This window comes from Ranitomeya imitator, chromosome 5 (assembly GCF_032444005.1).
Source record: "Ranitomeya imitator isolate aRanImi1 chromosome 5, aRanImi1.pri, whole genome shotgun sequence".
Taxonomy (NCBI): domain Eukaryota; kingdom Metazoa; phylum Chordata; class Amphibia; order Anura; family Dendrobatidae; genus Ranitomeya; species Ranitomeya imitator.
The window spans coordinates 459,223,097-459,235,192 of NC_091286.1; the positions used below are offsets into that span (position 1 = coordinate 459,223,097).

General features: G+C 45.6%; 1 protein-coding gene across 1 annotated transcript in view; it reads right to left on the minus strand.

Annotated features, from left to right (window-relative positions):
* The window catches only part of USP13 (ubiquitin specific peptidase 13), a 161,152-nt gene that overhangs the window by 93,789 nt on the left and 55,267 nt on the right, over positions 1-12,096 (minus strand). The window contains exon 3 of the mRNA XM_069727263.1: positions 2,806-2,866. Coding sequence (XP_069583364.1) covers positions 2,806-2,866 — 61 coding nt within the window. The remainder of the gene's footprint in view (positions 1-2,805; positions 2,867-12,096) is intronic.

The window sequence follows — 12,096 nt, forward strand, 5'->3', positions numbered from 1 at the left end:
AGTCTGCCTATGGGGCTACTGCCTTATACTACAGAGTCTGCCTATGGGGTGCTGCCTTATACTACAGGGTCTGCCTATGGGGGTGCTACCTTATACTACAGGGTCTGCCTATGGGGGTGTTACCTTATACAGTACTACAGGGTCTGCCTATGGAGGTGCTGCCTTATACTACAGGGTCTGCTTATGGGGGTGCTGCCTTATACTATAGGGTCTGCCTATGGGGCTACTGCCTTATACTACAGAGTCTGCCTATGGGGCTACTGCCTTATACTAGAGTCTGCCTATGGGGGTGCTGCCTTATACTACAGGGTCTGCCTATGGGGGTGTTACCTTATACTACAGGGTCTGCCTATGGAGTGCTGCCTTATACTACAGGGTCTTCCTATGAGGGTGCTGCCTTATACTACATTGTTTGCCTATGGGGGTGCTGCCTTATACTACAAGGTCTTCCTATAAGGGTGCTGCCTTATACTACAGGGTCTGCCTATGGGGGTGCTGTCTTATACTACAGAGTCTACCTATGGGGGTGCTGCCTTATACTACAGGGTCTGCCTATGGGGGTGCTACCTTAAACTACAGGGTCTGCCTATGGAGGTGTTGCCTTACACTACAGGGTCTGCCTATGGGGTGCTGTCTAAGGCTATGTTCACACGTTCCTGATTTCCCTCCTTTTTTTTCAGGACTAAAAACCGCAGCTCTTGGCAGAAAACGCAGGTCCTTTTTTTGGTGCTTTTTTGGTGCTTTTTTGGTGCGTTTTTTGATGCGTTTTTTGATGCAGTTTTCTATGCAGAGTCTGTGTGTTTTCTAGGAAGTTTTTTAGGGTTAAAATGGCTGAAAATACCCTAACCGTACCCCTAACCCTAACCCTACCCCTAACCCTAACCCTACCCCTAACCCTACCCCTAACCCTAACCCTATTCTAACCTTAGTGGAAAAAAAAAATTCTTAATTTTTTTTATTGTCCCTACCTATGGGGGTGACAAAGGGGGGGGGGTCATTTACTATTTTTTTTATTTTGATCACTGAGATAGGTTATATCTCAGTGATCAAAATGCACTTTGGAACGAATCTGCCGGCCGGCAGATTCGGCGGGCGCACTGCGCATGCGCCCGCCATTTTGCAAGATGGCGGCGCCCAGGGAGAAGACGGCCGGACGTACACCGGGAGGACGGGTAAGTATAAGGGGGGGAGATGAGGGCACGGGGGGGCGTCGGAGCACGGGGGGGGGTGGCATCGGAGCATGGGGGGGTGGGATTGGGGCACGGGGGGGCAGCCACACTGCAGCGGTTCTGCACCACAAACCGCAGAAAACCCGCAGATATTTTTTTCATCTGCGGGTTTTACTGCGGGTTTGACCTCACAATGGAGGTCTATGGGTGCAGAACCGCTGCAGTTCCGCAAAAAGAAGTGACATGGTACTTCTTTTTTACCGCGGCTATTCAGCGCGGCTTTTTTCGCAATTTTCCGCAATGTGGGCACAGCAGTTCCTGTTTTCCATAGGGTACATTGTAATGTACCCTGCATGGAAAACAGCTGCGGACCCGCAGCGGGAAAATCGTGGCGATTCCGCATGGAAAAAAGGATGGTGTGAACATGGCCTTATACTACAGGGTCTGCCTATGGGGGTGCATTATACTACAGTTTGCCTATGGGGGTGCTGCCTTATACTACAGGGTCTGCCTATGGGGTGCTGTCTTTTACTACAGGGTCTGCCTATGGGGTGCTGCCTTTTACTACAGGGTCTGCCTATGGGGTACTGCTTTGTGCTATAGAGTCTGCCTATGGGTGCTGCCTTGTGCTATAGAGTCTGCTTATGGGTGCTGCCTTGTGCTATAGAGTCTGCCTATGGGGGTGCATTATACAATATAGAGTAGGCCTATGGGGAGTGCATTATACTATATTTAGGACGATCTGGTGCATTATACTATATGGAGGCTATCTAGGGGACTATCATACAGTATGGAGATTACAGTGTAGAGGCCAACGTACAGTGTGTGGGGATTACAGTGAAGGGGCCATCATACAGTGTTGGAGCCATCAAACAGTTTCGGGGCTACTAAGGGGTCAGTATACTATGTGGGTGGTACTATACAGTGAGGGGCATTATACTGTGTATAAGAGAGCATCATACTGTGTATAGGGGAGCTGTACAGGGGAGAAACTCTGGACATTATTCAATGTAAAATGGGCGCTTATTGTTATATGGGAACTCAGGTTACTGTGACTGTCAAAGGGGCACACAGGGCAATATTACTTTCTAGGGAGCAAAATATGGGCACTGTTTTCTAGGGCACTTGCACCCGGCATTACTATATTATAGAGGGTTACTTTAGAATTTAGAGGGCACAGAGAATCACACAGCAGGTGCAGTAATAGGGACACATATGGCAGCCGCGGCTCAGTATTAGGGTATCAGCAGGATGAGGAGTTTGTGCAGGTTGGGAATAGATGGTGATGGGGCTGGAATGTGAGAAGTGAAATGTGTCTTTGTTGTATTCTCTGCAGGTGAGTCATTGCTGGAAGAAGTTGTCATGTCGGTCTGGGCCAGATGGAAAAGATGGGAAAAGTGAACGATTCCATCAGAAAGAACATTAGCGGTAAGTCACCCTCTGTAACTGTGCTGTGATCTCTTATATGTTCTGTGGTGCTGGTATCTACCACTGACCATATGCTGGTAATATTCATGTTGGTCTTTATATACAGATTATCTTCAGTAGCAGCGCGGTCATCTGCTGAGGTTTTCTTGAGCATGTCAGTACTGCAGCGAATTAAGTAAATGTAAAATTTATTAGCAATTCAGTTTACCTAAAAATAGCTTGCCGCTTATACGTCTTGGAAGGGCTCCACCAGATGCTCCAGTTGCTTTCTAGAAATCAATAGAGGCACATTGTCAGAATAGCATGCACTTGAGTGCCAGTCAGCTAGAAAAGAACACATCAGGATTGCCGAAAGTCACAAACACCAATCACATGTAAAGAAAGCAAAAGAGGAAATATTGGGCTTATTCACCTAATTAAAAACGCTCCGTCACCAAGTAAATAGGAGTACGGTTTTTGCTCTTATGATATTCCCGCTGCTCCCCTTTGAGTTCCACTTGTTTTTAAACCCATGAAACTGGCCCAGAGGTCTGGGCCTTTTATCTAGTACTACTTCTATGGTCTTTACCAGGAAAGTTGTAGCTCACAAGAAAGCAGTTTAAATAACCCCCCCCCCCCCCCCCCCTCCAAAAAAAAGTAGCACGAAACAAAGAGGCCCATATCCCTAGAACAATAATAATATTTAAAAAGGAATACTCAAGAGGAGCAACTGGAGAAAAATAAGAGCAAAAACAATTCTGCTTCTCCACTGGTGACAGGTTCTCTTTAAAGTAGTTATATACAAAGAGAAAAAAAAACAGTTTTATACGCCTCTTTTAGATGCTAATGAGATTGACTAGCCCACTGGGGCATCACTTTCCCCAGTCTAGTCTTGCTTCAGATCCTGTAATCAGTGTGATTTACATCCTTTATTTCAGGGTCAAACTGGGAGGAGGCACGGTGTACCTCCTGAAGCTCTTTGTGGGCTGATCGGAATATCTGCTTCTCACCACCCTTCTTAGGGTTTACCAACCTGAGATAACAAAGCTATTGCAGATAACACAATTTTTCCAGTATGTTCAACCTGAGGACAACTGACCACCAAGTAGGAACATTGCCAGGTTGTGGTTCTCCTTGTCACTGTCACTTTTCATACGTCCTCGCCCCTTCCACCCATCAAACGTTACCAACTGCTAAATGGCAGAGTAAGGGAGGGAGGTTTTGAACCATAAAACCTTCACAAACGTGGTTTTCCACTACTAGGACAACCCATTCTAGATCTAATTGTTCGACCTCGATAAAATAAAAAAGCTTACACTCACCTCCCGTAGAGGCTTCGTTCCAGCGGTGTCAGCACTCGCTCTCCTGGGGCTCTCATGCCACGTTGTGACATATGATAACCTGCTTCCAATCAGCGCTGGCATCACTGTCCCTACCTTCTGTCGAACTGAACATGAAGAAGTCAGATCAGCTACAGCCCGGACTTCCTCTTCATGTTCAATTCGTATGAAGGTGGGGACAGTGATGCCAGAGCTGACTGGGCGTCGGGCACTACAGGTCATACAACCGCATGAGAGCCCCAGGCCCACGAGTGCCAACACTGCTGAAACAGCGCTGGCACAGGAGGGGAGTATAGGCTTTTTTATTTTATGAGGGCCAAACATTTAGATCAAGAAGGAGTTTAAGACTGGTCTTTTACACTGGAGCGCTGGAGTGGGGCGCTCCTAATTCATTAAGAGATATTCCTGATCCATTAAATGAAAAGTATCTTACAACTGGGACTGGACTACCTTTCTGCTGTTATTTACTTCACCAAAGTGGCGTAATTTGATAAGTTTGCCAGGCAAGCTTCATCACATTCAATCCACAACTATTTTGGAAAAGTTGACCAGGACTGGCATAAATACCAAAATTCAATTAATCTTTGTGCACCTTTGATTTGCGCAAAAAAATTGCAACAATTCAAGGTGTTTTATGTCAGAATTCACCTGGACGAATGAGGATGTATGCGCACACGTTGCGGATTCTCTGCGGATCCGCAGCGTTTTTTGAGGTGCAGATACACTGCAGATCCGCAATTGATTTACAGTACAAGGTAAATGAATGAGAAAAAAAAAAAGCTGTGCACACTTTGCGGAAAATCCGGTGCGGAAACGCTGCGGATTAAAAGAAGTAGAATGTCACTTCTTTTTTGCGGATCTGCAGCGTTTTTGTACCCATTCCATTATAGAAAACCGCAGTAAATCCGCAAAAAAAAACCGCAGAAAAAACGCAGGAAAAACGCTGCGGATCCGCACAAAAAGCCCGACAAATCCGCAGGTGCATTTTCTGCCAGGAGAGGCAGAATCCGCACCAGAAATTCCTAAGGCTAATCCGCAACGTGTGCACATAGCCTACGTCCTGTTGTGTTTATTAGATACAGTATAGAAAACAGGTGAGGACACAGTGCCACATTAAGTACAAACCACAATAAACGCATGACTGCACCAGGGGCGCACAGACCCAGGGGACCATGGCTGCCTATATTTCAATAAAGTTATCAAAACCATTCCCTCCCTAATAAGGGGTGTAGAAAAATAGTGAAAAATAGTAAATTACGTATTGTAATAAATGATTACATCTGCACCTGTGTGGCATATGGAATCTAACAAGATTCCGAATTAGACAAACAAATAGCTTATAGTACGTGTTTGCGTGGGTTTCCTCCAGGTACTCCGGTTTCCTCCCACATTCCAAAGACATACCGATAGGGAATTTAAATTGTGAGCCCCAACGGGGACAGTGATGATAATGTGTGCAACCTGTAAAGCGCTGCGGAATATGTTAGCGCTATATAAAAATAAAGATTATTATTATTATTATAGTATAAGAGACCCAATGCCACCAAAGGCAGAAATTCTAACCACAGGGGAATGAATGTTATTACCTTTAGATAGAAAGCAGCTGTCAAGGTTCCCGGGGTCTGTGCGCCCACCCTGACACAAGTTTCGGAAGCACTCCTTCAGATATAATCATTTCCTCGTAATACACACCTCAGCTGCTGCAGAGCCTCAATACACCTCAGTTGCTGCACAACATCGTAATATATCTCAGCTGTTATCATTGCATTGATAGAATATTTCCACATTGAGCATGTGCTCTGGAATACATAATGTATGATGATGAGGCTTCCAATGTTATTTTGCACACAATAAGGGTATGTTCACACGTTCCTGATTTCCCTCCTTTTTTTTCAGGACTAAAAACCGCAGCTCTTGGCAGAAAACGCAGGTCCTTTTTTTGGTGCTTTTTTGGTGCGTTTTTTGATGCGTTTTTTGATGCGTTTTTTGATGCAGTTTTCTATGCAGAGTCTGTGTGTTTTCTAGGAAGTTTTTTAGGGTTAAAATGGCTGAAAATACCCTAACCCTACCCCTAACCCTAACCCTACCCTTAACCCTAACCCTAACCCTACCCCTAACCCTACCCCTACCCCTAACCCTAACCCTATTCTAACCTTAGTGGGAAAAAAAAATTCTTAATTTTTTTATTGTCCCTACCTATGGGGGTGACAAAGGGGGGGGGGGGGGGGGGTCATTTACTATTTTTTTTATTTTGATCACTGAGATATAACCTATCTCAGTGATCAAAATGCACTTTGGAACGAATCTGCCGGCCGGCAGATTTGGCGGGCGCATTGCGCATGCGCCCGCCATTTTGCAAGATGGCGGCGCCCAGGGAGAAGACGGCCGGACGGACACCGGGAGGCCGGGTAAGTATAAGGGGGGGAGATGAGGGCACGGGGGGGGGGCGTCGGAGCACGGGGGGTGGCATCGGAGCATGGGGGGTGGGATTGGGGCACGGGGGGCAGCCACACTGCAGCGGTTCTGCACCACAAACCGCAGTAAAACCCGCAGATATATTTTTCATCTGCGGGTTTTACTGCGGGTTTGACCTCACAATGGAGGTCAATGGGTGCAGAACCGCTGCAGTTTTGCAAAAAGAAGTGACATGGTACTTCTTTTTTACCGCGGCTATTCAGCGCGGCTTTTTTTCCCGATTCCCGCATCATGTGCACAGTGGTTCCTGTTTTCCATAGGGTACAGTGTACTGTACCCTGCATGGAAAACAGCTGCGGAGCCGCAGCGGCAAAATCGCGGCGGTTCCGCAGTAAAAAACGCACTGTGTGAACATGGCCTAAGGAACCAGACAGCTGATTCCTACTGCACAACCCCCGGAATCGGCCACATGACTTAGACATTGGTTCAATTATTTAAGTAGTTTATGTTTTATTCTGATGCTGCCGTGTTTCAAATAAAACATACATGTAATATCTGTCCGGCAACTATGATGACTAGATCAAGAGTCCGGTCCCCAGTGGCTTCTCCCTGCTTAGCTCCCCTATACTGACAGGTGTCCCCCTGTGTTTATGAATCTGCAAGTTGACACTAAAAGTGCCAAGTCCTAAAGGTGTGTAATATGCGCTCTGGTAGGATTTTGCACTGCTTGCTGATTCCATCACATGATCATTCACATGTGAGTTACAGAGTGGTCATGTAACGACTGACACTGCGACCGGGATCGGTGGGTCAGGGGCAAGATGATGCCAGCAGAAACTTCAACTGGATGGTAGTCCACACATCCAGTTGTAGTGTATTGCTGTCTTGGGTCTATCAGCAACAATAAATGCTGCCGCCAATCAGAGGCCAGCAGCTGATGTCAGCATACACGTGATGGGGCGCATGGAAGTGGCGTCACACACTCCAATCGCAAGTCAGCTGCAGACTTCACAAAAAAAGCACATGGCGCGGGAGAGAAGGTAAGGTGAGTAGAGTGTTTATAAATTTATTTTTATTTATTTATTTTTGATTTTTTTAAATAAGTGGCCATACTGCTATATATGAGCATAGGCTGCACATTATGCTACTATATGGTGCATTAGACTACTATATATACAGTATAACCATGGGCTGTGCATTATACTACTGTATATATGACTATGGTGTGCATTATACTACTATGTATGACTATGGAGTGCATTATACTACTATCTACGACCATGGGGGTGCATTATACTTTGCAGATTACTATGGGTTGTGCAGTATATTCAGGGCTGCCACTTGGAATTTCAGGGCTCCACACTGACAACATTTTTGGGTCCCCTTTAGCCTCCGCCCAGACTACAACCCCATCCCGAACCTTTCACAGTTCCATCGCCCACTCTTGACTAAACTCTTCTTCTGTACCATGTCCTCATCAATCACTCATTAACCCATGGAACACCAGTTCACATATATAGCCAGCAGCTTTTGCTTTGACCAAAAGATTTTTAAACCACCACCAGAACAAGGTAGACTCTTTTGGCAGCACCCTACTCTACTCTAACCAATTAAACAGTTCTTAAAATGTCCAATACTCTTTATGTATATTTTTTTTGATCTTTAAGGGAATTAGTCACATTTTTAAAATGACCAATAATACCATATACAAGGGACAAATACCATCACACCCTGACCAGACCTCATGTTACCACCACATAATGACCGAATAATACCACATGAAAGGAACAAATACCGCTACCCCATGACCAACCACATATTACCACCACATAGTGAACGAATACTATAATAGTGATCATTAATTAAAAAAAACAAAACACACAATACTAAGGGCCATAATACACAGGAGCTGTGTATATACTGCCAGTGTACAGGTAACACAGTGATCACTAGTGACATTGTACACAGGAGCTCTGTGTATAGTGTATAGTGCAGAGGTAATACAGTGATCACCAGTGACATTATACACAAGAGCTTTGTATATAGTATATAGTGTAGCGGCAAAACAGGGATCACCAGTGACATTATATATAGGAGCTCTGTATATAGGGTCACTGTACAGGTAATACAGTGATCACCTGTGACATTGTACACATGAGCTCTGTATATAGTGTATAGTGTAGAGATAATACAGTGATCACCGGTTACATTGTACACAAGAGCTTTGTATATAGTGTATAGTGTAGAGGTAATACAGTGTTCACCAGTGACATTATACACAAGTGCTCTGTATATAGTGTATACTGTACAAGTAGTACAGTGATCACCAGTAACGTTTCTAGTTGAAGTCCTTCATCTTTGCTTTTCTTTTTCATTCAGTGCAGCCAGGACTCATCTCTGCGTAAAATAACAGTTATCTAGAACCCGGCTTCCAGAGCACATTCCTCACTTTTTCTCTTTCTTCTACACTACACAGCTGAATACAGGTATGCACCCACAATTAATACATAATTAGTTATTATGCAACCCACCATTCCAAATATAAATTGTAATCCACCACTGTGCCCTACTATCTATAAATAGCCACTTTCCCCACGTAATAACTATATAAATTAATGAGCCCCTGTACTATTTCCCGCAATTCAATATCAGTGACTGCATCCTCAACGGTCCCACTATGTACCTCATGCTCCGCCAATTAATTATATTTACTTGACCCTTACCCCAATTCATGTCTTCTGTCTCTCCCACCCTTTAATTCATTATCAACTTCCCTCCCCCACATTCAATACATAATTTACTCTCCGCATCCTCAATTTATCCTTATTTGCTGCCCCACCCCAATTCATCATTTGTTGTCCCCCACCCTCAATTCATCATTTACTGTCCCCATCCCCCAGTCTCAATACATCATCATTTACTCCCCCCACCCTCAAAATTCATTATTTGCTCTCCCCCAAGTCATCATTTGCTCTCCCCACCCCCAATTCATCATTTGCAGTCCTCTGTCTTCCACTCACTTCATCATTTGCAGTCCCTCTCCCCCACTCACTTTATCATTTGCAGTGCGGCCCCGCAAAACTTCATTGTGTGCAGTTCCCCCCTCCACTCACTTCATCATATGCAGTCCCCCTCCGCCTTCATGTGCAGTCCCCCTCCCTCCACTTCATCATGTGCAGACTCTCTCCCCACAACTTTATCATATGCAGTCCCCCCTCCCCCACTCACTTCAGCATGTGCAGTCTCCTTCCCCCCACTCACTTCATCATGTGCAGTCCCCTCTCCACAACTTCATCATGAGCAGTTCCCCTTCCCCCCATTTCATCATGTGCAATCCCCCTTCCCCCACTTCATCATGTGCTGTCCCCTCCCCACAACTTCATCATGTGCAGTCCCCCTCCCCACAACATCATGTGAGTCCCCCTCCTCCCCACTCACTTCACCATGTGCAGCCACCTCCCTCACTATATCATTTGCAGTCCCCCCTCCATCACTTGCAGTCTCCATTCAACTCCCCCTCACGCATTTATTTCATTTTATGAAGATTTTCATACTTACTTCACAAACGATCCCCTGTAGGTGCAGCTCTGCTTCTGGGGTCCTCGTACAGTGCGGAGAGTGCCTTTGTAACCTTAAAACAGGTATTTGCGAAAGCCCCAGTATTACATCGTCCAGAGGCCAGAAAGCCATTCATTCTCGAGGTGGACGCTTCATCCACAGGAGCAGGTGCTGTACTCTCAGAAGTCTCAATCTGATTGTTTAGTCCCCTGTGGTTTTTCTCCAGAGGATTCTCTACCTCTGAACGCAACTACTCCACTGGAGACAGGGAGTTATTGGCCATTAATTTGGCATTGGAGGAATGGCGGTATCTCCTGGAGGAAGCTGTAAATCCGTTTGTCATCTACACCGACCACAAGAATTTATCATACACACAGTCCGCTCAAAGGCTTAATCCCCAACAAGCCTGGTGGTCCTTGTTTTTTGCTCGATTTGACTTTGAACTCTGCTTTCGGCCTGGCATTAAGAATTCCAAAGTAGATGCGTTGTCTCGGTCTTTCCTGGCGGAAGACACTGAGGAAGAACCCACTCTTATCGATCCCTCCAGAGTTATCACCATAGCTCTGCTCAGACTTTCTAACCCTCCACCGGGTAAAACATTTGTGGCAGAGTAAAGAATAAAGATTCTTCGCTGGGGTCACTCCTCTAAATTAGCCAGCCATGCGGGTGTCAAGAAGACTATGGTCCTCACCTCTCTCTACTATTGGTGGCCTTTTCTTCGTCAAGATGTGAAAGACTTTACGGCTTCTTGCCCATCTTGTGCCAAAAACAAGGTCCCTAGGCAACTTCCTTCTGGACTATTGCAACCTCTTCCGGTGCCCTCTGCTCCTTGGCAGCATATAGCCATGGATTTTATTACCGATCTACCATGTTCATCGAATTGTACATATCATGTTTGGATCTGTGGCACATCTGGCCTTTCAGATTAAAACTTTTTTCCTTTCAGGCTATCAGAGGTTAATGCAGTTTTTCCCCCGGTGGCAGCTGGTGTAATTGCAATGCTTCTATTTCTGCTGATGTGGGTCCAAAGACATACTGATAAGGATTCTAGATTGTGAGCCCCACTGGGGACAGTGATGATAATGTTTGCAAAAACTGTAAAGCGCTGCGGAATATGTTAGTGCTATATAAAAATAAAGATTATTATTATTATTATTATGTGGGTGGCGACTACTCCCACCTTCCTTTAAAAGGTCACCTGATGCATCAGCTGACTGTTGGTTATACAGGTCCTTCTGGAGACCAACCTAGCTGGAGAAGGAACTTGCTGAGTGCTGTTGTTCTTCAGCTGAATACGGATACCTGGAGCTTAACTCTTGCCCTGCTGTGCGGTGCATTGCAGGAGAGAAAGCTAACTGTTGTGTTTATTGTTGGTTTGTCCCTTTGTTGTCTGTAACTTTCCCCTGTGTTGTATCAGTGCAGTGGTAGGACCAGTGCTCTCACCTGCCAGTTCCCGATTTAGGGATAGGAGCAAGGCAAGTGAGGGATTAGGTATCCTGTTCAACAACGGGGTGAAATAACCCGTATAGGGATGATAGTAAGAGCAGGGCACATCCTCAAGTGAGCGTAGGAGGTGTTCAATTCCCCGTTCCCTACCGACAGGGCCCACCGTTGTTAAAGTGTCCCCGATGTACCCTTGTGTGTTTTGCCAATTTGTGACCGCCCCCTTGTTCGGTTGGGTTAGGCTAGGACAGTCAGTTCGTGACAGTACGGTCTTTTTTGTGGTTATGGACAGTTTTTCTAAAATGGCACATTTTGTCCCGTTACCCAGCCTGCCTTTAGCTCCAGTGTTGGCGAAAATCTTCATTAATCATATCTTCAAGTACCATGGCTTTCCTCTACACATAGTATCTGATAGAGGAGTGCAATTTACATCCCGCTTCTGGAGAGCTCTATGCAAACTCATGAAGGTGACCCTAGAATTTTCTTCGGCCTACCACCCTCAAACTAACGGCCAGGTGGAACGAGTCAACCGGGTCCTGACGTCTTATCTTTGGCACTTCTGTAATGTCCATCAGGATGATTGGGTTAGTCTTCTTCCCTGGGCGGAGTTTGCTTATAACAATCATTCAAGTGAATCTTCTGCCAAGTCTCCGTTCTTCATCGTCTCGGGTCAACACCCTAACATGCATCTCCCGGTACCCCTTGTCTCAGGTGGGCCAGCGGCCGACGTCATGTCTATGGAATTCTCTCAGATCTGGAAAGAG